Genomic DNA, 27,282 nt, shown 5'->3' on the forward strand with positions numbered 1-27,282 from the left:
CAGTATTGCTATGTAATTAAGGTTTTACTGAGATTAACCACACCCATGATGTCTGCACCACTCCACAATTTGAAGGACACCTGGCATTGTCCAAACATAACAGCCACTTTGCTGAAGGAGTAAGTCAATAGGAGCAATATAGCTACCTTGACCTCTCTATTGTTATCTGAACAAGCACGTTAAAAAAAGATGGCAACACTAGCAGATGATCCTGGTTGATGGCTACATTCCCTCAGCTCAAAAAATTTGAACTTAACATCCAAATTTAGTGATCATACTACCCGTTTTCATTCAGCAACCAGCATGTTTAAATGAAGTAACTTTCAAGTCATGTACCACAAAAGCACTTGCACATCCATAAGACAATTGGTTCTAAGTGCTCCTTGATCAGAACAACTTGGTGCAATTCCTTCACCGAGCCGCTTCACGTGGGTTGGTTTTAATGGCACCCTCCGTTTTGAAATTCTGTACACAAGACTGGGATCTCTCCAATTTATCTTTTGATTACAATGATCTCCCAAAAGACATCAGTTGTAATTGAAAACAGTTTACCTGGACCTCCTTAATTTCAGGATGCTCTGTATGACCAGAGATGCTATGTTGGTGGCTGAGTAACATTATTGTCCATAAATAAGGTAATGCCCACAAATTCTTGGTGAATGCTATAAATTGGTCATCAGAGCTTGATTCATCTGGTATCAGCAATGAATGTTACAAGTACTCTTTAAAAAGATATGTTTGTCCTTTGATCTCATCCCTACATTCTCAAAATGGTGAAGGAATAGTATAAATTTGAAAATGCATTTTACCGACTGCAATGCACTTGCAGACTTATTAATGCTTCCTTTCTAGGAGGAGCTGAAGACCATCAGAACAAAGCCCTGAAATACATGCCTCAGTGCGGACTATGTAGAGAGCAGGGTGATAAACTCAAGAGCAAATCCTCTCCTTCCCTTGAAATGAAGATAATCCTATCTTTACAAAGAGAACTGAACGACAATTATATGCATCTATCACCACTTAATAGATCAACTAGCTGGTAGTCCAATGACAACAGCACTTATTCCACCTAACTAAAGGCAATTAAATCATGCCCAGACTAGTATACTATCCTGTAGTCAAATTGGCTTTGCAAAATGAGGCAATATTCTCCTACATGGAGACAAAGAATGTTGAATAGTTAGGGATAACATTTACAAGTGTAAATAAGTCAAGACATTAGGTTAAATACCATTTTTAATTTTTCACCAGAAATAAATTCATGATTTAAATTTACATTTATAGAGACACATTTGTCCTGCAACAGAATTTTTAAACATGTATTTGGCCAGTCAGCATAACTAACAACCACCACTCTGGTCCCTTAATCATATTATGTGTACACAGAATTTTCTTTGGGTTAAAACTACCCTTTAATAAATTAGTCAATGAATAAGGTAACAGTATTTCACCTCAACAGCAAAAAAATGTAGTTGTCAAATATAAATGGAGCCAGGTGATGGGCCAGCCAAACAACTTTTATACCTTGTAACAGAGTTACAAAACAAGAAATTTGCATATAGTAATTTTGATAGGTATGGGGGGTGGGGTAAAGAGTGGGAGGAGGGGGTTTTAAAAAAGACAATGACAAGAAACAATCTTATTTTCATATAACTGCCAACTTAAGGTGCTTATAAGCTACACTTATAAACCACACTTGTTAAACTCTGAAATAACTGTTCCAAATTAGTTACAGTACAAATTGGCTATATTTTCACAAAGACTCCAATGTATATTTTACCAAAAATATACTCCTGCTTGTTTCCATTAATTCATGTGTAACATTTCAATGACTCGGAATTTTTTGGGCGTGCATTTGTTGTAGTCGTTACTTTGAAGATAGATGGTTGGTAACTGTCAGGAGATTGAGATAAAACACTTGTGCTGCTATAAGCAAAACTACATGGGAAAATATGACAGGCTTAAATGGAGCACAGAATATTTCTGCAAGTACCTCTAGATCACTCTGGTCTCTTTGTAAAAGGATGAAATGTGTTCACAACAAAGCATCTGGCAAACTTTAGCTTGTTTGAAGATTAAGAATGCAAGTCTTTTTGATCATAAGATCAAGCACAGATGAGAGTCAAGTAAAGGCAATGTAAAGAATTTACATGTATTTTACATGTGTTGAGTTTGCCAGACTAATGAAGATGGTGTACTCCCTTTTTAAAAAAAAATCAGGTGTCTTTAAAAAGCAGTGTTAGTTGGAGCAATTACCTTTTAACTAGCAAGATGATAATCAACGTGAGGAACTGGACAGACTTAAAATATTGAGTCTGGAACACTAACATTTAAAATGATGTAACTACAAGCCAATCACACAGACCCTACAATCATGTTTGAAATAATTTTACATACATCACTGGTCAAATATTAATGTTGTGTTGTCAGGCATATTATTTCACCATTATCCAAAAAAATGGAGCCACAATATAACTTACTTTCTTAATGCAAAGTTTTTTCTTTTAAAAAAGTCTTTTCAGTATTCCAACTCCGATGTAATGCAATAGCTATGATCTTAGGAACCCTCAGGCACACAGACCAAATACATTTACTTGACCTGGGCATGTATTTAAACACATGAGCAATTTGAATGCCAAGCAACAAAGGAATTGTTCCATTAAGTATTACAGAATGGAGATTCTGGATGTAAAGTCCTGTACTATGTGCAAGTCAATACAGTACAAAACAACTGTTAGCCAAGGATTGGACAAAAAAGGGACAGGTTAGAATAGGATACTAAGCAATATCACAGTAAAACAACTGACGAGATGTTATCTAAAAATTTGCTCTTTTGGTCTGTGCAGTCAAGCCAGTCAATTATCTTAACAGAATTGCATTTTATGAGCTCTAGATGGATGGATGGACTGGTAACTTTCTATCTTGCTGTAATTGTAATTGTATAGAGATAGAGGTACTTGCTTTAAAATGCCTCCACATGACTGGGGCAGATTATAGAAACATTTGGTAGTGTAGGTGAGTCACACCTTTAAAATGGACACTGCCTGAGTGACCATGGTCTAAATGACCATGGTTGTACTGCCATCATTGTTTCACTACTATTGAGAAGAGCAAGCATTTCAGGCTATTTGGTAGCATGATATATTTCTAATGTTAAACAATATCACCAGATGAGGCAAACAAAAATACTGATTAAAGGCAATGTATCAGAATTTACAATATTCATAAACAGAAGCAACCTGAAATTAGAATGGTACAGTGCTCAGAAGACTTTTGCCAAATTAAAAATTGTGGGCAAAACAACTCAGATTTAGCAACCCATTTCAAATGTCATCATAGCCAAAGAACTTAACATGAGTATTAACTAAAAAAGGCTAAATCTGATAACATTAGTACATTGCACAAAATATTTCACAAAACTTCTTGATAGACAGCATGCACCACAAATATCTTTAGCTCCTTATCTAGTATGGTTATTGGAAACAAAAACCATTAAGGCTACTAAACAAGTTAGTCATCAGCTGTACAGTTGTTTAAAAATACACAAGTTGTCCCATTAAATTTTGTGCACACCTGGTTTGTATGGCATTGGATTTTCTTTTTAAAATACTGTACTCATTAAACTGTTATTTGAAATCAAAAGTCTAATTATTGCAGTAAGTCATGAACAGTTGCATTATTACACCATGTTAAACATTTCTGAACGTTGTGGCTTTAAATGATTAAGTTTACTATCCAATGTCATAATGTGCAGAAAGAATGTGTAAAGTCAATATATAGAAGACACTGACAGTTAACATCTTGAAGAGCTTTGGAAAAAGTGGGTACAAAATACATGCATCTGATAAGATAAAAATTGTTATAACAAAGCAAAGAATTAAGTGGCATTTGTACTTTGTTCAATTGATTCTCAATCCTCTCCACAGCAGAAAACGCAGTTAACTCTTAAGAATGCTCCAACTGGATAATTGCTGCTCCCAAAATAACACGGAACATGCTTCTTGTTGTTTAGTGATTGGAGATCATAGAGGAGGCCCAGTTTTTGACTGCTGTAGTCGTGTTCTGTAGATAACTCCACGTTAAATGTGTGGTATTCACAAAATGCTTCTTCACACAGTCCCAACTGATTTCACCCCTGAAGTTTGGCAAACAACATGTAAGATGTAACAAAAATATTTAGTACAAATAGACTATCATGTGCTGTCTAAGAACATAAAAAATAGGAGCAGGAGTAGGTCAAACAGCCCCTCGAGCCTGCGACGCCATTCAATAAGATCATGGCTGATCTTTGGCCTCAAGTCTGAAAGTCTACATTTATATCAGCCTGGCTAATTACATGTTTCCAATCAAACTGTAGTCACAAATCCAAGTTTAATGCAAGAACAGCACTAACTCAAGCTATCAGTATTGAAATAGCATCACAAGCAGTTTACAGTTAAACACCTTGAACATCCATAAGAGATCTGATGTTAAAAGATTTGAAAAAAGTTAAAATACTTCATTGTAAATAAGAAGTTGTTTCCAAGTAGATGTAATTGGTCAACCCTCAAGCAACTTTTTAAATAATCAATGTTACAAGAGGTCTTCACAAGCGTGTCCTATTGCAGTATATAGAGATCCATTCATCTATACCTTCAGTTTAGCACTAAAAATGTACCTAAATAGTTTAACTTGGGAATTGGTCAAGTAGCTGTAAAATAACACTATACAAGCAAAATGCTATTCGCCCTCCTCCTGCACAATTTTGAAAAAATATAAAACAGGACTTCACAGTACTACCAAACATATGTGCTCCAATGATATTTATTTATAGTATAAAGATGGTGCATTAATTTCTTGTTAATTCAAGTATATGGGGAACTAATACTCCCGTTATGGTAAGGATCTGCTGCCTACTTGAAGTTATCAGCAATTCTGCACCATAAACCTCATGGTTCCCAGTCACATCGCTGAAGATTGTGCCACTTACTCCTCAAAACCAAAGAGCAACCCTACAACTATTTAGCAATAGAAGATATGAAACATGCCATCACCACAGAAAAACAGGACATGCACGGCACAACATCCCCTTCAATCATTGAAAAGCAGTATAAACCAACCGGTGATAGGGACAGCAATACCCATGTCACTCGGCACCTCGTTCCTACTGCTGGCCAAGTAGTATAAATGAGCAAGCTACCCGACTAGACTTAAAACGTAGCACATTAATGTGATATTGTTGGTGAGGCAGAGTTTATGTAATACCTTTAAGGACAGGCATAAAAAGGATTGCATGAAAGATGAAATTGTTCCAAACAGAGAGAGAGAGAACCTTTATCAATTGATGCAAAAGCAAGTATTCAGAGATAAATTTCATGATTTTTCAAAGATGTTGGTGGCAGGTATCACATTTAAGGCTTTTTCTGATCTTTTCTATTTCATGAAAAAGATCGTGGGATTGAGTTGTTTCAGGGTCATGTTTAAAAACAAAATGAATTCACATAGGTATAAAAATGAAAGGCTGCAGGAATGGGACATGTATATTGAAGCCAGACAGGCCACTCGGGATTCACATTTGATAAAATGAGCATCAACTGTCTCATCTCATGCCCATTAGCAAGGATGGTCAGTCTTCTGAGAACAGCAGATGTCCACTTTAAACTCACCCCAAGGGTTGGTGTGGTGGTGTGGGGGGGGGGAGAAAAGGGAGGAAAAAAAAGAAAAATGTAGCCCATTAACAAGCCAAATGGTGAATCACTTGGCTCGATGCCCATTTCTCCCTTGGCAGTCAAGTTTAGAACAAGGGACTGCGAGCTCTAAATCTTAGCCTGAACCTGGAAGCAAAAAATGCAAGTGGTAAGTTTAAAAGTAATGCCAAAAAAGTTAGCCCTCAGAAGGAACAAGGCATGTGGTTTATTATTCCCCCACCCATGTTTAAGGAGAAAAGTGATATTGCGCTAAGTAAGAGGAGTTTGCTTTGAATTTATTTTATGTTGGCTTGTGGTCTGTGAAATAAAACAGCTTAATATTTGTATCTGTCCTCATATCACTAAGTGCTTCTTAGTCTGCCGTCAAAAAGATTGGGCAAGCGCCAAAATTTCAGACTGCAATGGGGTACTATTGTTGCACCCCAGTTGTGCAATTGTATAGTCAGATATGGTGTAGCACTGGCACAATGCAGGATGTTCAGACCTATTGTGAGCAACCAGCAATGCTGTACCCAAGAAAATAGCTAAGGTATTCCCTAAATTTGTAACAGCAAATAAGGTATCGCCATCAGCCTGAATAGGTCGAAAAAAAAATGAAGTGCACAGAACAGAGAGATACTTACTCGCAAGAATTAACAAGTTGTTTCCAACACTGTTTCATTACCATTTTCATATATTCCAAAGCTGGAATCAGGTAATTCTGATGTATAAAGAGAAGCAATTCCTTGACATACTCTACAAGCTGTAACACCGCATCTGGGAGATTAGAATGAAGCTGTAAAAAGGAAAGACAAGTGAATCGTAGTACTCGGACACAAATATAAAGTAAGCTAAATCTATGCTTCAGACTGTGTCCAGGACCCAGATTTTCATGAGCCAGTGGGAAGCGACCAGTTGAAAGCAAGTACCTTGGAAGTCATAGCTTCCACTTCAGTATCATTCCCCCAGAGCCCCAGCTGCAAAGTAAACCACAGCGAGAACATTGCAAAGTGATTACAGCATGTACCTACCAGGGACACAGGCTGAATGGCCGCCTTCTATGCTGTAATTTGGTTTGCGTGTGTGTGCCATTTTAGTTCAGTACACAAAGGAATTTGGAACATTTAAAGGAGGGGCTTATACTGCCAACATTTTTCAAAAAGTTTACGAAACTAAGTTTAAATAAACAGTCCACCATCATTCTAAAATATGACAGTTCAAATGTATTTAAATTGTATTTACCGACTAATGGGAGTCATTATTTCCACAACTGGGACCAGCAATTTAACAATCTTGTACTCTGCCTTGGTCTCCCAGGATCAGATTTTTTACATGGGCTGGGGACTCAACTGTACTTATTACAAACCCACTAATTTACTCTAAGCCACTGAAGTGGGAGTGAGAATGGAGAATGATGGGGTCACATTTTGCTTCTTGAACTGCAATATGAAGCCATGATGTGGAGATGCCGGTGATGGACTGGGGTGGACAAATGTACAGAGTCGTACAACACCAGGTTATAGTCCAACAGCTTTATTTGAAATCACAAGCTTTCGGAGCTTAGTCACCTGACGAAGGAGCAAAGCTCCGAAAGCTTGTGGTTTCAAATAAAGCTGTTGGACTATAACCTGGTGTTGTACGACTCCGTACATTTACAATATGAAGAGTCACGTAGTATAAGTCACTGCAATTTGTAGAACTACCAAAACATAAAAAGGTGACAAGTCAATCTGGTCAATTCACCATTGCAAAAATGTGTAACTTATAATATTAGCAAGAACTCAAAAGATAAGCAAACCAAAGCTATACTATATAGGAAATGACTTATGTTTTGATTGATCGATTTGCCTCCCATTTGCCAGCATCCATTAGGTTATTGTGTGCAACTCTCCCTCAAAACCAACTGCATGTTTAGAATTGTGAACACACTACTTACCCACTCAATAAACTTGGGTAGATTGTCAATGATCCATGCAATATTAGTGGACAACTTCTCCTTTGTATACACAACTAATTCAGTCAGCCTTCTCCAACCCAGCTCAAGGTTCGGGCCCAACACTGTTACAGCCTCCGAGTAATAATGAGGAGCATTTGTTTCTATCCAACTGTGAAGATAATAAACAGGGTCATAAGGCCAGGTCAGAAACCAATTACAGCAGATGGCACTTCAGCAAAAGAAGGGATCATAGAAGTGGATGAGTTGAGCTTTGTTGTGTGTTGTTAAGGATTCAGAGATTAATTCATAGATCAGTTTTGACGAGTAACAGTATTCTTTATGTTGAAGGTTCATACGGAACAGAATATTCCAGACTTCCAATAAATCTAGTTTGTGAACAAAGGATCACGTGCAGACCTGGACATCTATGGTAAATAATTATAAATGACAATTTGGGCTTGCACTGGGACTGCTGCAAGTTAGTCAGTTGAAATGTCTGCCTGCACATCTTTTTTGAATAAGTACATTGAATGTAAGCAGAATGCAAGTGGCAATTGTAGAAGTGAGTTTACTATACTATACTTGTGACGAGGGATCAGAGGGTATGCCTCTCCCAGAAATTGACCACAGAATCCTCTCTCTAGTACTCTGCACCCCAAGATTAACTCCCCTTCCACCCAAAAACACCCTAGGACATCCCTCCCACTACAGCAAAATCTTGGGATCACCCCTCAAATGCTCACACAACCTAGAACCATCCTAATACTTCCATACCCTAGAACCTCCCTTGCCAGTGCTCAGACTTTTATACCTCAAGGCCTGCCAGACCCCACTAACCTCCCCCAGCCAGTCCCCATTAGTGCCATTAGCTGGGAAAATCAGCTGGACCATCTAGATGTTTCTGAATTTTTTAAAAAACCAAGATAAAATTCGTTACAGTCCAACAGATCAAAGCCAAGGCTACAGATGTAAAGATTCACAGTTTCCATGCAAATACAGATATAATCATGGACTTCAATTCTGAAAATAGCACTAACACTCTCAATGCTGTAATAAAAACTCAATTTGACTTATTCAATCACTTACTTTTACACTGTCGCTCTCCTGCGACACTGTTCCCGGTGAGGTGCAGGATAAATTGTTCTACAAAGGGGTGTGTCATGCAGTGTAACGTACAATGCTTCAAGTTAAAGATCAGACACTTTACTTCAAGCCCTTACACTACCAAAATATTCAATGAAGGTACTCAGACACAAAAGACAACCTTCTTGAGCTTAATTGTGTTAATGTGTAATGTTTAATGTCTTTATATTAACCTTATTTTGGACATCAGAAATTTCAGTTACTCAGGAAAAGATGGTGATCAACAGTGTGACTTTACAGGAAGTGTGACAGTTAAAGGATTAAATGCAAGACTTCTGAAATGTATTAGATAATGAGAGAGTAGTTTAAAGGTGAAAGTCCAAAAGTATAGAATCATTGAATGGTTACAACACAGAAGGTGGCCATTCGGCCCATCAAGCCCATGCCGGCTCTCTAAGAGCAATCCGGTTAGTCCTATTCCCCCGCTCTTTACCTGAAAAGCCCTGCAAATTTTTTCCTTCAGTATTTATCCAATTCCTTTTTGAAAGCCACAATTGAATCTGCTTCCACCACCCGTTCAGGCAGCACATTCCAGATCATAACTACTCGCTGCATAAAAAAGTTTTTCATCACATCACCTTTGGTTCTTTTGTCAATCACCTTAAATCTGGGTCCTCTGGTTACCAACACTTCCGCCAATGGGAACAGTTTCTTTTCATGTGCTTTATCTAAACCCTTCATGATTTTGAACATTTCTATCAAATCTCCTCTTAACCTTCTCTGCTCTGAGAACAATCCCAGCTTCTCCAGTCCATCCACATACCTGAAGTCCCTCATCCCTGTAACCATTCTGCACCCTCTCTAAGGCCTTCACATCCTTCCTAAAGTGCGGTGGCCAGAATTAGACAATACTCCAGTTGTGGCTGAACCAGTGTTTTATAAAAGGTTGAACATGACTTCCTTGCTTTTGTACTCTATGCCTCTATTTATAAAGCCCATATGCTTTTTTAAACCGCTTTCTCAACCTGTCCTGCCACCTTTAAAGATTTGTGCATATATACCCCCCCAGGTGTCTCTGTTCCTACACCCCCTTTAGAATTGTACCCTTAAGTTTATTTTGCTTCTCTTCGTTCTTCCTGCCAAAAATGTATCACTTCGCACTCGTCTGCATTAAATTTCATCTGCTATGCGTTCACCCATTCCACGAGACTGTATGTCCTCTTGAAGTCTGTTACTATCCTCATCGTTTACTACCCTTCCAAGTTTTGTATCATCTGCAAATGTTGAAATCGTACCCTAGACACCCAAATCATACACCCAATCCTTGTACCTGGGGAACACCACTGTACACCTTCCTCCAGCCCGAAAAACAGTTCACCACTAATCTGTTTCTTGGGCTTCAATTTTACTGACAAGCCTATTATGTGGCATTTTATCAAATGTCTTTTGAAAGTCCATATACATATCAACCACATTGCCCTAATCAATCCTCTCAATCTCAAAAAACTCAATCAAGTTAGTTAAACACAATTTGCCTTTAACAAATCCTAGCTGGCTTTCCTTTATTAATCTACTCTTTTCCAAATGACTTAATTTTGTCCCAGAGTATTGTTTCTAAAAGCTTCCCCACTACCCAGGTTAAACTGACTGGGCTGTAGTTGCCGGGTTTATCCTTAAACCCTTTTTTGAAGGGGGGTATAACATTTGCAATTCTCCAGTGCTCTGGCACCACCCCCATATCCGAGGAGGATTGGAAGATTATGGCCATCACCTCTGCAATTTCCACACTTACTTCCCTCAGCATCCAGACCAGGTGACTTATCTACTTTAAAGTATAGCCAGCCTTTCTAGTACCTCCTCACCAATTTTTAACCCATCCAGTATCTCAAATACCTCCTCTTTTACCGTGACTTTGACAGCATCATCTTCCTTGGTAAAGACAGATGCAAAGCACTCAATTTAGTACCTCAGCCATGCCCTCTGCCTCCATGTGCAGATCTCCTCTTTGGTCCCTAAATTGGCCCCACCCGTCCTCTTACTACCCATTTACTATTTGTATGCCTATGAAGGACTTTTGGATTCCCTTATGTTAGCTGCCAGTCTATTCTCATACTCTGCCCCTTGTATTTCCTTTTTCACTTCTCTTCTGTACTTTCTATATACAGTCTGGTTCTCACTTGTATTATCAACTTGACATGTCATACACCCCCTTTTTTTTTTGCTTCATCTCTCTAGATCCAGGGAGCTCTGGCTTTAGTGGCCCTACCTTTCCCCCTTGTGGGAATATACCTAGACTGCACCTGAGCCATCTCCTCTTTAATGGAATAATAGACAGCCTTTACAGTTTTGCCTGCCAGTCTTTGATTCCAATTTACCTGGGCCAGATCCATTCTCAACCCAATGAAATTGGCCCTCCTCCAAGTGAGTATTTTTACTCTAGACTGCTCCTTGTCCTTTTCCATAACTAATCTAAACCTTATGATACTATGATCACTGTTCCCTAAATGTTCCCCCACTGATTCTTGCTTTGCTTGACCCACCTCATTCCCCAGAACTAGATCCAGCAATGCCTCCTTCCTTGTTGGGCCAGAAAAACACTGATCAAGAAAGTTCTCTTGAACACACTTCAGAAATTCCTCCCCCTCTTTACCCTTTATAACATACTTATCCTTCCATGCAAACTGAAAAAACAGGACAAAATTTGGTGGGGGCTGGGGGAAATCTTGATCGAATACACCCACATTGCACTAACCTGTATCCCTGTTTCGAATAATAAGATATTTTATTCCAAGCCTGCTGAGACACAGACATCATCCCTGACTGCCGTAGGACATAAGCAGAAGACGATGCTGAGAAGGAAGAGTTTAAATAGAATCAGTCAATATTAAATCTTATTATTTGAGACTAAGTTCAATTCAGTTACAATTCAAGCTGCAGTTCCTGCTGTTTAAAATTTTCCATCTAACCTCAAATTTGCTTCTATGAAATAGGAAAAGATTATTTGATAGCAGATGCCCAAACAGCTAATTTGTATCAGGCACCAGCTCTCCGCATTTTTGACTGCAGAGCCCTGGAGCCCAATATGCATAGCATGTCAATATGGGGCCTTGAAGTGCTTTGATCCTACAGAGAATGCATGCAAAACTCATTACAATTTTGTGTTAATGGAACGTTCCCCCCCCCCCACCCCATAATGTGACCAGGAGGCATGGACACTGCGTGATGGGCTGAGTACCCATGTAAAATGGACACTTAACAGGCCTTCTGAGCAATGTACTTTGCTGTTCCTGTTGGATCGTATTGGACAAAGTTATTGAAACACTGGAGACTCCATTTGGACATATCCTTCCACTGCCACGTAAGTACAAAGGGAAAGAGTTTATCATCGGGATCTGGCTGAAGAATGCCAGCCCAACTTACATTCCTATAGAAGCCATTGCCAAACTCAGCACATTCCTGCAGCCACACTTGGAGGCCATTTCGAGTACAGGGACCTTCTGGTTGGTCGGTCAAGGTTACACCACTTTAATTTTATCTGGCAGACTCCTTCCAGGCAAGAGCAAGAAATCTCCATTGCATCCCCCAACTTCAATCCACAACTATATCAAGCAGGTAAGTGAAACAGTTCATCAGGGTCAAGGATTTCACTCAATTGCTTGAGGGAAATAGCCAGCATCAACAGTGAGCCCTGCACTTCCACCATGTGGGAGGATTCTCGGCACAGAACATAATTGACTGCACTTGTGGCCATACATGTCTACAGTTTGAACACATCATTCATGAATAGATATGTACGGTAAATGTGTGTGACCACAAAAACAATCACTCATGGGTACTGCCAATAAAGTGTGTTCACAAGGTCAAACAAAATGGAAATTAAAATACACCAATTGTGTCATATTTACATACATTGTTTCAAGTATAGTAATTTAAAATATCTTTAAAAACAAGCCTTTCATTTAAAAACTAAGATAGCAACACCAAAGCGGTGTTGAACCTTCAATGCAATCTTGCAAATTGCAAAAGATTTGACAGTATGTTAATTATGGTTGTAAGAGTTGTGTTGAGGCATCTGAAGCCGGATATTTCTCAAGGAGTTAGAAAAAAGGAAAGAACGCATACACAACCCAGCTGCTCACATCTCAATGGCCAATTCACAAGGCTCATTAGCAGAGACTAAGGTATGGTGTTTTAGCTCATGCTAGCAGCTGGCGACTAGATCATGACTTGGGGAAGCCAAGAGAGGGATGAGAGGAAAACAACTATGTTATTTTAAGACACTAACAGTTTTAACTGGGGCATCAACAAATAATACATCCAGTAGCACCGAATGGCCTACATCAGGAAATGTTAGTACATAGGAATAGGAGTTTGCCCCTTAAGCCTGTTTAGTCTTTCAATTAGATCATTGATATCCTTACCTGATAAAAATGTCAATCTGCCTTAAAAATGTCAATTGACCCAGCAGCCATAGCCCTTTTAGGGACAGAAGTCCAGACTTCCACCACCCTTGAGAAAAAGGTGTTTCCTGATTTCACTCCTGAATGGCCTAGTTCTAACTTTAAGATTGTGTCCCCTTGTTCTGAATTCCCCCATTAGAGAAAATCTTGGATCCAAAGTGGATGACCTCACACTTTCCCCACATTGAACTCCACCTGCCACAGTTTTGCCCACTCACTTAATCTGTCTGTGTCTCCTTACAACATCCTACTCCCATCTACACAACTTACTGTCTCCTAACCTAGTGGCATCTGCAAACGTAGATGTACAACTTTCTATTCCTTCATCCAAATCATTGATATATATGGTGAAAAGCCGAGCCCCCCAGTACAGATCCCTGGGGAACACCACTTCTCACATCCCGCCAGTGTATATTCCCTTTATCCATCCTACGTCCCAACCAATTACCAAATTAGGTTTATACCATGCTCTGCTACGAGCTGAGTTGCCAATTTCAGATGTGCCATTGTGGGAAGTCATCAAGTAGGGGTAGGGAAAAGACAGGAAGAAAGATGGTAACTTCACATGCCAACTTTCAGAACACCAGAGATGGCCTGGGATTCTACACACTTAGCTGACAAACATTTTGCTATTGGCCCCAAAATCATTGGAAACCATTTTATATGGTAGGCTGATATTTAACAGAAAAAAATACAACTTATGCAAGACTCAAACAGTAAGTTGGATTGCAATGCAATTTTTTTTTAGAAAAATGAACCTAGCCATAAGCGACAACTTACTAAGTCACCTTTTAAAAAAAAATTGGAATATCAAAATAAATAGCTTTGAAAGCAAAACAAAAATAGCCACTTGCATATATATAGCTAAGGCGACAGATGTCTAGTTCTGAACTAGCCATTCTAATATTTCAGTGGGCTTTTTAAAATGAACTTTTATCAGTAACTGCAAGCAGAACTCAACCCATGATCATAGCTTGCCCCATCCTTTGGGTTTGGTAACACGCGAACCCTAATGCAATCATTAATTGTGAACAACATAGCATATTAGTTTTTGAAATACTTCCTCGTTGTCATAACATTAAATTTCCTCAAGATAGTAACATTCAACAATGATAATTCATAGTTTTACAAACCATTGAAGGATCCATGTACTCTGATGTCATGCATCACAAAGCCTGCAGCAAAAACCATTAGCACAAGTAACAGACGAAACCAGGGGAACCTGCCACCTCTCAACTTCTGCAGGAGGTTCTTGAAAATTGAGAGAAGGAAAGAGTTACTAAACATCACAATGCTTTAAAAAAAGGGAGAAAAAAAAGCTAATCAGGGTAAATAGGGGATGAGCAGAAACCTGCAACTGTGCGATTTAACAACTTGAACTTATATAATGCTTTTAACATAGTAAATCATCCCAAGGTGCTTCACAGGAGTGTAATCAGACAAAAATTGACACTGAGCTAAAGGAGATATTGGGATGGGTGACTAAAAGCTTGGCCAAACAGGTAGGTTTTAAAGGAGCATTTTAAAAAGGAGAGAGAAGTAGAGAGATTTAGGAAGGGAATTCCAGAGCTTGGGGCCTAGATGACTGATGGCATGGCCACCAATGGAGGGGTGAAGGAAATGAGGGACACACAAGAGGCCAGAGTTGGAGGAACCCAGAGTTTTCAGAGGGTTGTAGGGTTAGATGAGATGAGGTTACAGAGATCGGGAGGGGTGAGGTTATTTAGGGATTTAAACAGAAGTGAGAATTTTTTTTTTTAAAAAAGAGGCGATGGTGGACCGGGTGAGTGAGTAGGTCAGGAAGCACAGGAGTGAATGGGATGTGATGTGAATTAGGATGGGGGCAGCAGAATTTTTCATGAGCTCAAGCTTATGGAGAGTGGAAAATGGGAGAGCATTGGAATAGTTGAGTCTGGAATCGGTGGCTAGGGAATGGAGTTTGCGACAGAGGGCCGAAGGCAATGGCTTTGATCTTCCCAGTGTTTAATTGAAGGAAATTTCTGCTCATCTAGGACTGGATATCAGACAAGCCATGTGACAACAGAGGTAGCGGAGGGGGTCGAGAAAGGTGGCGAGAGGTAGAGCTGGGTGTTGTCAGAGTACGTATGGAACCTGATGGCAACAGCATCTGAAGGCATGACCAGGGGCAGCATATAGACAAGAAATAAGGGGGGGGGGGGGGGGGGGAAATAAGAGCAGGAAGAGAAGCCATTGCAGGAATTTCTCATTCTATGACTGGAAAGGCAAGAGCGGAACAGATGAGGGCAGTCCCACTCAGTTGGACAACAGAATATGTGGATTTCTCTGACTAAATCACGAGGCAATATCATAGCTTATATAAATATTAGATATAAAAATGCTTAACAGTTCAATGAAGCAGAGAAATCAAAGCTCGGAATCACATCAAACTATTAAACATTGATTCAAAGACACTAATCCAAAGGGTTACACACACCAATTCCTCCAGTCTTAGGACCAGAACATAAATTGTATATTTTGCAAAATAAAAATCTTGGCCACTTGCCAGATAGCTGAACTCAACATTTAACCCAGATTACTAGAATCAGATGCCTGTCAAAAATGCTTGATTTATGGTCCTACATATCTAGTTTCGCCCATCTCCATTATGTGTACACAGTTCTTTTTTTTTAAATAACTAATCAGAAAATGCTGGACACCCAGCAGGTCAGGCACAATCTGTGCAGAACAAACAAGTCAATGCTTTGGATGTGCAGACCCTTGGTCAACCTTTTCAGTGTTTTTGATTTCCAGCATCTGTAGTGTTTTGCTTTCTGTTCACAGAGCTACATAATCTATGCTAGATTTCTGCACCCAGTTTTCATAACCCTTATTTCCTGTTCTAACACTTTTAAACAGCAAATATTACATTTAATTTAATCCCTTACATTACATGCAGTGTTGCAGGCACCTATTTCCTGTGAATTTGGAGCACATTTTCCAGATAGTTCTTCATTTGTAACTTTAAATGAACGCACAGTTTCCTGTAGAGCTTTCTGCACCTGGAATTAAGGATGTTCAATATTAAATTCATTTATTTATCAAAGCTTAAAAATATAGGCTTCACAGAAACACACTCATCTACATCATTAGAAGTTTTACAGCCAGCACATTCATAAAAATCACGATCCACAGCTCCTTCAGTGTTTTTTCCATTCTGTAGTCAATTATTTTTTTCTCCATGAAAATGTTTCACAACACACACCTTGGGCTTTTTTAAGCTTGCAATGGAAACACGTTCTTAAAAAGAAAAAATATGAATCTGACACTATCGTACCAAAATAAAACTTAGCGAACACAATTACTTGTTTAGTGACATTTTCCAATGGTCCAAATTTCTGCCATGAATGTGGCACAATACCCTTCTACTTCCAAAATAGAAATAATGCTCCTTCCCCCCACCCCCCCACATGCCTGCGTTCAGAGGAACAAAACAGGAACCACAACATTGTCACCATGTCGAGAAGGGAGGAGGTTGAAGGAAAAGGGGGAATAATGGGAGATGGGAACAGAGTAGGCTCATGGGATTAGGACTACTGCTCATGTGGAGGATAAACAACATGGACTGTTTCAGTATTGTAAATCTATGTAAAAGATGAGCCTGTTGCTAGAGAAGCTTTTAGCATGATCGCAGTCAGCCCTTTGATTGGTGGCAGAGCGAGCTCAAGAACACATAGGCTGGAAATTCAAGCAAGTTCCAAATCCATTAGCAGATCACAGGGAAGCTTTCCCACAGGGAGATACACAAAGAAGTGAGGCACACAATGTGAATAATGAAAAATGAGTGCACCATAGTGTCCATAAATGATTGATAGTCTGGATTGGACTCTACGTACAAATGGAGCTTTAAAAGTGCTGCATATACCTAAAAACTTGCTAGCCCGCTTGATAATTTAGAATTGCAACACGAATCTGAAAACTGCTACATTAGAAAAAAAACAGTATCAAGAAAACAGTAATTTCATCAGACTAATACAGAGCACCTTAAAAGGAAATACTTTTACAGCACCAAATTATTGGAAGCATATGTAAACAAAAAAAAACATTTTATTGGGAAAAGATTGTTTTATCAGATTGGTACACTGGCATTGAAGAAAATGTAAAAATAAAGCAGAGAAAACCCACATCGTGGATCTATTAAATATGAAGCAGTGGGAGGCACCAGACTCTTTACATGGCAGAAGAATGTCTTTATTAAACAGCACTCCCAACTCACTAGAATGGGAGATCAGTTGTTAACTAAATGGTTACTGCAAAAAAAATGCCAATTAAATACAAGTCAGAGCAATTCCACTACACCGACAACTCGGTGCTAGTTTTACAAAACTTTAAGTTAGAGAATAACATCCAAATTGGATGAACTTGGGTGATTATGTCTGAACACCAACCTGCAAAAAAGTTCCCCTTCCCATTCCAATTGATATCCAGGCTAAAGTGAAGACTGAAAAGGAAGAATGTTGGTTTTCCAATTGAGCCAAAAAAAAGTATTTTATAATGATGGTTACACAGTCACTACACCAGGCAAAAAAAGACATTTAAACAAACAAAGAACTATACTACTTGAAGAAAAAAAAAAGTTCAAACATTTTCTGTCGGCACAGCTTCTTAAAAAATGATTGGCTTCAGTTAAAAATAACTCAAAATTAATTACCTTGACTGGAATGTTGTCCCAGGTTTCCAAAAGATTATTTAGCAGAAGACTGCAAGAGAAGAATCACTGTTAATAAACAGGCAATGTACTACCCCACCTTGAAATTGATTAATTGCACATCTGATATTCCAGTAAAATAAAATTGAAAGCATTTTAGACATGAACAGGAAGGTGCCATTAGAACAAAAATCTTACAGCAATTTTTAAATATCACGATGAGATTTTGAAATATGTTACAGCAACAACTTGCATTTATATAGCACCTTTAACATAGTAAAACATCCTAAGACACTTCACAGGGGTGATACCAAACAAAATTTGACACCGAGCCACATAAGGAGATATTAGGACAGGTGACCGATCAAAAGCTTGATCAAAAAGGGAGTTTTAAGGAGCGTCTTAAAAAGGGAGAGAGAGAGGCAGAGAGGTTCAAGGAGGGAGTTAGACCTTAGGGCCTAGGCAGCTGAAGGCACGGCCGCCAATGTTGGAGCGATTAAAATCGGGGATGTGCAATAAGCCAGAATTGGAGGAGCGCAGAGATCTGAGGGTAATAGGGCTGGAGGAGGTTAGAGATAGAGTGGGGCAAGGCGATGGAGGGATTTGAAAACAAAGGCTGACATTTTTTTTTAAAAAAAGAGGCCTTGCCAGACTGAGAGCTAATGTTGGTCAGCGAGCACAAGGGTGATGGGTGAACAGGACTCGGTGCAAGCTAGGTCACGGGCAGCAGAATTTGGGATGAACTCAAGTATATGGAGTGTGGAGGATGGGAGGCTCGCCAGGACAGCATTGGAATAGTCAAGTCTAGAGGTAACAAAAGCATGGATGAGAGTTTCAGCAGATGAGCTGAGGCAGGGGCAGAGATGGGCAACTTAAGAGAAAGAAGTTGGTGGTTTTCGTGATGGAGCGGATAAGTGGTTGGAAGCTCATCCCAGGGTCAAATATGATGCCACAGTTGTGAACAGTCTGGTTCAGCCTCAAGACAGTGGCCAGGGAACGGAGTTTGTGTCGGGGACTAAAGACAACGGATTTGGTCTTCCCAATATTTAGTTGGAGGATATTTCTGCTCATTCATTACTGGATGTCAGACAAATAGCGTGACAAATCAGACAGTGGATGGGTTGAGGGAGGTGGTGGTGAGCTACAGCTGGGTGTCATCAGTTTATCTGGAACCTGACGTTATGTTTTCGGATGAGGTCACGGAGGTAACATGTAGATGAGAAATGGGAGGGGCCCAGTGCGGGAGCAGGAAAAGAAGCCATTGCAGGCGATTCTCTGGCTACGACTGGATAGATAAGAATGGAACCAGGCGAGGGCAGTCCCATCCCGCTGGACAACAGTGGAGAGGCATTAGAAGAGGATGGTGTGGTCAACCGTGTCAAAGGCTGCAGACAGGTTGAGAAGGATGAGGAGGGATAGTTTATAACTGTTACATAGGATATGTCGCTTTGATAAGGGTAGTTTAGATGTATGTAGTTATGCACACTGTGATTAATATTTGGAGTTCAATAAATATGTATGTTGTAACCAGAAATTGAGGACAGTAAATGTTAATGTAATATTCAAAAAAGAAATGAGACATGAAATCAGGAACTGCAGACCAGCAAACCTAACTTTAGTAGTGAGGAAAATGCTACAATAGATAATGTAACTAAAAAAAAATTAATTTCGACTGCACAATGATCCAAAGGAAACTGGAGTGAAATTAAAAAGGAAATTAAGAAAGCAAAAAGAGGGCATGAAAAAATATTGATAAGTAAAAATCAAGGAAAACCCAAAAGGTGTTTTATAAAGACATGAAGAGCAAGAGGATAACTAAGGAGTAAGGCCTATTAGAGACCAAAAAGGTGACCTATGTGCGGCGGTGGTTCTTAAATAATTTGTGTCTGTCTTCACGAGAGGGGGTCAATGCAGACATTGTAATTAAGGAGGAGTGTGAAATATTGGATGGGATAAACTTAGTGAGAGGAAGTATTAAGGGGATTAATATCTGTGAAAGTAGATAAATCACCAGGGCCAAATGAAGTGTATCCTAGGTTGTTAAAAGAAGCAAGGGAGGAAATAGCAAAGGCTCTGACCGCCATTTTCCAATCCGCACCGGATACAGGTGTGGTGCCGGATCGGAGAACTACTAACGTTCTACCTTTGTTTAGAAAGGGAGTGAGGGATAAACAGAGTATATATAGGCCAGTCAGTCTAACCTCGGTGGTGGGCAAATTATTGGAATCAATTCTGAGGGACAGAATAAACAAACAGTCACTTAGGAAGGCACAGAGTTATCAAGGACAGTCAGCATGGATTTGTTAAGGGAAGGTAGTGTCTGACTAATTTGATTGAATTTTTTGAGGAGTTCACAAGGAGGGTCGATGAGGGTAGTGCATCTGATGTAGTGTACATGGATTTTAGCAAGGCTTTTGACAAGGTCCCACATAGCAGACTGGTCAAAAAAGTACATGGGATTCAAGGGAGAGTGGCAAGTTGGATCCAAAATTGGCTCAGTGGCAGGAACCAAAGGGGAATGGTCGACAGGTGTTTTTGTGACTGAAAGGCTGTTTCCAGTGGGGTTCCACAGGGCTCAGTGATATGCTTGCTTTTTGTGATACATATTAATGATTTGGACTTAATTGCAGGGAGCATGATTAAGAAGTTTGCAGATGATACAAAAGTTGGCCATGTGGTTGTTAGCAAGGAGGAAAGCTGTAGATTGCAGAAAGATATCAATGGACTGGTCAGGTGGGCAGAAAAGTGGCAAATGGAATTCAATCCGGAGAAGTATGAGGTAATGCATTTGGGGAGGGCAAACAAGGCAAGGGAATACACAATGAATGGGAGGATACTGAGAGACCTTGGAGTGCATGTCCACAGATCCCTGAAGGTAGTTGGACAGGTAGATAAGGTGGTTAAGAAGGCATATGGAAGACTTTCCTTTATCAGCCAAGGCACAGAATATAAGAGTAGGGAGGTTATGCTGGAACTGTATAAAACACTGGTTAGGCTGCAGCTTGAGTACTGTGTACAATTCTGGTCACATTACAGGAAGGATGTAATTGCACTGGAGAGGGTACAGAAGAGATTTACAAGGACATTACCAAGACTGGAGAACTTTAGCTATGAGGAAAGACGGAATAGGCTGGGGTTGTTCTCTTTGGAACAGAGGGGACTAAGGGGTGATTTAATTGAGGTGTACAAAATTATGAGGGGCCCAGGTAGAGCAGACAGGGAGGACCTATTTCCCTTAGCAGAGGTCAATAACCAGGGGGCATAGATTTAAAAAGTGATTTGTAGAAGGATTAGAGGGGAGCTGAGGAAAAAAAAAATCTTTTCACCCAGAGGGTTGTCAGGGTCTGGAACTCAGTGCCTGAAAGGGTGGTAGAGGCAGAAACCCTCAACTCATTTAAAAAAAGTACCTGGATGTCAACTGTTGAAATGTAAATTCCTAATGAGAACAATTGCTGATGTTGAGACATCTTGCATACTATTATAAAGGAAGTATCAACATGATCCTTTCATGTTATTTTTCCTTTTTGATGTGGAAAAAAATACCAAACTCAAGACACAAGACAGACACTGTCTTGGTGTACCTCTGCAGGGCAAGGCAAATCACCAATCAAAACGCCAGAGTGCTTCAGTACCCACGGCGTGTAAATTAATTCCATCACATCACAAGCTGCTTGCAGATTAAAAAAATGAGTGCTTAAGATTTGAAGAAAAATATCTTCAGGTCAGAATACTAAAACATTACTAAGTAGTATAGCCAGCAACTGCCCGCATTATATGAATTGGCCCAGTCACTATGCAAACCAAGACATACTTCAGGCTGTTGAAAATTCATTTGCTTTCTAGATTGGAACAATGAATTAGAACCAGGTTGTTAACTGGGCTACAACTAAAGTGGAATGTCCCAAAACACTCCAGTTTTTAAATAATTGGGAGGGGGAAGCAGGGAGAAGAATCCAAAATAATTCTGTTGTTTGCCACGCTAAATAGGCTCTGGCAACCACTGTGGTTGAGATCAAAATATTGCAGGGGGCTCTGGAAATTTAGGGCAGATGATGAAAAAATTTCATGGTCAAAAGAAAAATAGACGGTTGAGAACCATACTCTGAACTTCAAACATTACTCGCATCAAAACATGCACTTAAACCTAAAAAACTCAAAAATATTCACATGAAGCTACAACAGACCTTCCAACCACAATACACCAGCTCAAAGTAACAGTGGGTTTGACAAAACTTGCTAGTTTTCAAGTCTACATATAGATGCACTTTGAAAAATTGCCATTTAAAAAAAGCTATAACATCTGTCCATTACAGTTACCCATTATACCACTCATTTGCTCCCCATTGTTCCTCTATGCAAGAATTTTTGCACAAATACCTGGACTGCGAGAGATGTTTGGTGTACAACTGTCGCCAAACGCTGAAACTGTGAGAATCTGTGGTCAAGCATTCAACCATACATTTTAAGAGCTGAAAGTTAAGAAAAAAGTACATTATAGCAATTCACAAAAGAAACTTGATTCAGACTACTTGGCAGCACATTGCTTCATCACCGATGGCTTGTTTACTACAAAAAGTTCCATGAGCATCAATCGCCCTCTGGTACTTTGCCCAATTCCATATTCAAGCGAGACGAGACAGTGAGTGTGCACAGGCCATTTGAACATGGATTTTTTTTGGGGGGGGGGGGGGGGGGGAAGAAAGGGTGCAGGTGGTGGCAATCAAACCCCATCATTCTATGATGCTATCAAGCCCAATTGTGTCCACACCTCCCCAACTACCACGCACAGCACTTTTCAACAAGACTCACTGGATTCCAGTCAAGAACCCCGATTCCTTTTCCTTTTAGTCTAAGAAAACTGACGCCAAATGTAGTATCCCTACACATCACCAGCTTAGATCAATTAACTGAGCAGACTGGGGATCAAACCCATGATTTCCCTTTCAAAAAAGGGGAATTGGATAAGTATTTGAAGGGAAAAAAATTTGCAGGACTAAGAGGATAGGGCGGGGAAGTGGGACTTGCTGGATTGCTCTTGGAGAGCAGACATCGGCTCGACGGGACAAACGGCCTCCTTCTGTACTGTAACCATTCTATGATCTTCCTGATGTGGAGATGCCGGTGATGGACTGGGGTTGACAATTGTAAACAATTTTACAACACCAAGTTATAGTCCAGCAATTTTATTTTAAATTCACAAGCTTTCGGAGATTTTCTCCTTCCTCTTGAAACATTTACCTGAGGAAGGAGAAAATCTCCGAAAGCTTGTGAATTTAAAATAAAATTGCTGGACTATAACTTGGTGTTGTAAAATTGTTTACAATGATCTTCCTGGCCTGTGCAGCTCAACTGCTTTGTCAGCTGGACAACATAAAGACTTAAAATACTTTAAGATCAAAAATAATTTGAAATGCTAAATCTCTTGTTGCTTTCAGAATACACAGGCGTTACTACTTTCAATAAATTTAATATGTTGTTATGGATGATTAAGAACTCAATATCTCTATTAAAGAAATTGTTCAATAAGCCTTCATAAAAAAGATTGGAGATAGATTGAAAGTTAGTTTTGTGTTAAAACAAAAAGTGTCTCGAGAGCTGGATATGATTTTTAACTTCTGATGTAAACACTGCTCTTGGAGCCCTGAGTTGCAGTAAATTTCATGAATTTGAAATACTGTCATAAACAAAATTTGCAACATTGTCAAACTAAGCCTGGTACAAGATTTTGAACTGTTAACCAATGTTTTTTTTAAAAAAAGGACATGTACAAAAGTAGTTCATTTTCTCACATCAAAACTGCATTACAGTAAAAATATAGTCTTATCACATCACTCACTTCTTTCTTCATATCTGGAGGACAGTTGGGAGTTGCTCTGGATAAGAAGGAGGGAAAGTAGGTGTGGAGTGTAGATTCAGGTTTGGCACCAAATGCCAACACTTTCAGCCGAGGATAAAGGTGGCGCAACTGATCCTGTAAACTGAAAATAATGTCAGAAGATTGACAGGCTGAAAAACAGGCAAGTTTACGAACGTGTTTCATCACTTTCTTATTCGCAATAATAAAGGATTACATTTCACAGGCTACATTATGAATGAATTACCCAAGAAAACAACTTGGGAAAAAAAAGCACGTTGGAGAGATTATTGCAATCACTTGACAGCGACAATGGATTTGCATTCAAGTCCAAAAGAGGTCATTTTAAATTTGTACAATATATTAATATGGTTGCATTTACAATATTGTATGCAATTTTAAGTTCCCTGCCTTTAAAGGATATTGATGTAATAGTGACAATTCACAGAAGAGCGACAAAAATAATTGAGAACTAGGGTGCCAAGTTATGAGAAAGGCACATAGAACTAAACTTATTTTTGATGAAGAAAATCTAGTGTTTTTTTAAAAAAAAAAGGACTGAAAGACACATAATATAAATATTTAACTTACCCTCCCAAGGGCAGAATGAAATGTCAGAAGTACAAATTTAACTAGCTTAAAATGATAAATTGTTCTCTCACCAGAAAAGGGTAGATATGAACAAGAAACTCAACAAAAGCAGTTAAAGTTATGCCAATTATCTTGTTTAAAAACAGCCAAATAAATATTTGGTTAGAGACAGGACTGAAGATTACAGGGAAGGTGTAAGCCAATATGATCAAATACTAATTATATATTTCGTGTGGGAACACATTCACGGAATAGGACTAGACTGGCTTGAGTAGTGCGTGTACGGAGGTCAATTATCAGAGTTTTGCTTGATTAATTGGAGTCAGGCAGAAATAGAATTAAATTTGAGTGCACAGTACAGAGTCATGCTATTTTTGGTGTACATTAAATCTGTGCCCATATGTAGTTGGAAAAAAAAAACAAATGCATAGGAAGGCAAGCCCTAACCATTCCTCCACTGTTCAGTCATGAAACTGCTCTAAGCACAAAACAGAATATCAGAAACCTAGTTTTCATAATCATTTCAGAATTAACATTCTAACTTACTTGGGTGTAAGTGAGTTGTTAGGCATGAAAGCAAAGTCCAGTAGTGGGAAGAAGTCTTTTGGTCCAATTGTTCCAAATCCTTTGGTCAGATTAGAATGCATCCTAAAATAACAAGTGGTCATAGGAGTAGAGATTTAATCAAAGGTTTACCTTATGTAACAAAACTGATGTTAAGAGGTTAACCATATAATGACAAGTAGAACGCATGATCCAAGTTCTCATTGATGGCCCATTTCTCCTTTCATTCTAGATTGAGATTAATGTTCCACCTGACAAAATGTGTGGTTAACTAGAAAGATTACAGTATGAACCAATAATCCAACTGCATGAGGACACTGCATAACTGACACATTGAGATAATGGCAAATGGTTAACACGTGCACTGGGCAAGCTGGGGGAGGGTGAAAAGGAGAAGGGGGAAAAAATAAAATTATGCAGCACACTTACAAACTTGGATCCCAGAAGTAAATCTAGTTCACAATTGCAGGACATCACTCCCTGCCAAGCTAAATAAAGTGAGTCTCAGCACTTAGAACCCAAATTTCTGTAATAAACTGGCAATCTAATACCACAAGAGTGGCTGGTGAGAGATCTGGCATCACAAGTACTTAACTTCTGATTTGGATTTCAGTATCTGGATCAATAGCTCAGATCAACAGGATTCCTGCTACTAGTAGAGAATTGAATGCACAACTAAAGTGGGTTCTTTCATTTTTGAAGACCCAATGCTGCACCTGGAACTTACAAAAGTGAAAGCATCTCTGGTCAGGTAGGAAGTAATCTTCATTCTCTTCCCCTTCCAAAAAATTGTTAAGACAAAAAGTACTTTCCTTTTTAAAAAGGACGTTGTGTGGTTCTGATGATCGATTTCCACTCAATGGAAACAATAAACTGCTCCCAAAAAATGAATTACTCTTATTCATTGTAAGACCCATTTAATTTTGAAGTCTGTATCTCAGACACAGGATACTGAGAAATGGACTGTAAATGGTCATTTTGTCCATCATCCATTGTCTAAACAAGGAGTGACTGAGCTTTTAGTCTGCATTCCCCACTTGAGGTGAAGAGCACAGTTAAGGTCTTCACCCATGAAGAGTGTATGTATGAAGAACGCTGATGTGACAAATGGAGTGCGGGGGTGGAAGCACTTAGATGTTAAAGATAATTATGGACTCGTCTGCTATTCAATCTTTTATTAGGATGAAGCATCCATCCTCTCCAGGGGCTGTTCTCTCCAGAGTAAAGCTAAGATTTTTGTTGATTAGTACCCTCTGCTCTTGGGATGAGTAGATGGCAGCCTGTGTTTGTCCCATCCAATACTTGTGTTCTGAAGAGGTGAGGTCAGTCTCTTACTGTGTCTATCTATTCTGCCTTTGGGCAGCTCAGAATTTCCCCTCCACATGATGCTTAGTGATATAAATTGAGATAGGTCATATTGTAGGAATGGGTTGCGATGTTGCATCCCAGATAGTTGCTTTGTGTCAGTGTGAGGTACGGATTTTGCAGGGCTGCCCAGTGGTTGCATTGTCTGTTGCGCTGCTCTACTGGAATGGTACTCAGAGCTGCTTGCAGTACACCCACTGTGTGCATGTGCAAGATTCAGGCAGGCAGGCTCCTGTACTCAATACTATGATTTTGAAGGCACACTTTATATTCTTGAAAAGAATTCATTTCCAGAGAAGCTCTGGGGACGGGTCAATGAAGGTGGAGATACGATGGCCCTGGAGTTGCAGCCCTCCTTGGGATCTGCTCAGGACATCATCTACTTAGTCTGGGAATCATGAACATGGACCACAAACAACTCGAGGACAAGCAGGGGTGCGGGACGGTAGGCATGGGACCATTCTGTGGGCTCTGTGCAAGGTCAGATCTATACTTATCCCGGGTGAGAAAGGATCAGAGGGTACTCTAAATAAATGTTTTCCCTCCAGTCAAATTTAAAGAGAATCATTGATGCGATGTAGGCACCAACAAGGTAGCATTTACTGCCACCTCTTGTTACCCTAAGGGCATTAAGAATTAACCTTGTGTTGCAGCAAAAGTCAAATGTAAGCCAGACAGAGTAGGAGTGCCAGATTCCCCTCTCTGAAGAACATTAGTAAGCCAGTTGGGTTTTACAGCAATCCAGCAACTTCCATGGTCAGTTCACAAGTTACTAGACTTTACTGAATTCAATTTCACAACTTACCATGATGGGGTTTGAACTAATGACCTCTGGGATGCTAGTCCATTGTCAACCACTGGGCTACCCTAGCCAGATAGTTAGGGTATTGAATGCTTTACAAATGCAATTGAAGCTAATCAATATTAAAAATATTAAATAGAGAAAAAGCACAGCAAATAGCTTCATAAGGAAAACAAATGGGCAGTCTTCTGTACTGAAATTTCTGTGATATATAGTGGAGCCATACTACGCATATATCATGGATTTTGGTACAGGTTTTCCAGATTGAAAATTCTCATTAAAAAGATTCTGTGTA

At 39.4% G+C, this 27,282-nt stretch overlaps 1 protein-coding gene across 1 annotated transcript in view; it reads right to left on the reverse strand.

Moving 5' to 3' along the window:
- Positions 1-1,218: 1,218 nt before the first annotated feature.
- The window catches only part of tmem214 (transmembrane protein 214), a 52,756-nt gene continuing 26,692 nt past the window's right edge, over positions 1,219-27,282 (reverse strand). The window contains exons 8-17 of the mRNA XM_067984376.1: positions 24,803-24,904; positions 23,648-23,789; positions 22,189-22,280; positions 17,815-17,863; positions 16,052-16,165; positions 14,279-14,396; positions 11,438-11,534; positions 7,603-7,771; positions 6,311-6,462; positions 1,219-4,135 (exon numbers count right to left, since the gene is read on the reverse strand). Of these exons, the coding sequence (XP_067840477.1) occupies positions 4,009-4,135; positions 6,311-6,462; positions 7,603-7,771; positions 11,438-11,534; positions 14,279-14,396; positions 16,052-16,165; positions 17,815-17,863; positions 22,189-22,280; positions 23,648-23,789; positions 24,803-24,904 (1,162 nt within the window). The 3' untranslated portion in view covers positions 1,219-4,008. The remainder of the gene's footprint in view (positions 4,136-6,310; positions 6,463-7,602; positions 7,772-11,437; positions 11,535-14,278; positions 14,397-16,051; positions 16,166-17,814; positions 17,864-22,188; positions 22,281-23,647; positions 23,790-24,802; positions 24,905-27,282) is intronic.

This window comes from Heptranchias perlo, chromosome 5 (genome assembly GCF_035084215.1).
Source record: "Heptranchias perlo isolate sHepPer1 chromosome 5, sHepPer1.hap1, whole genome shotgun sequence".
Classification (NCBI taxonomy): Eukaryota; Metazoa; Chordata; class Chondrichthyes; order Hexanchiformes; family Hexanchidae; genus Heptranchias; species Heptranchias perlo.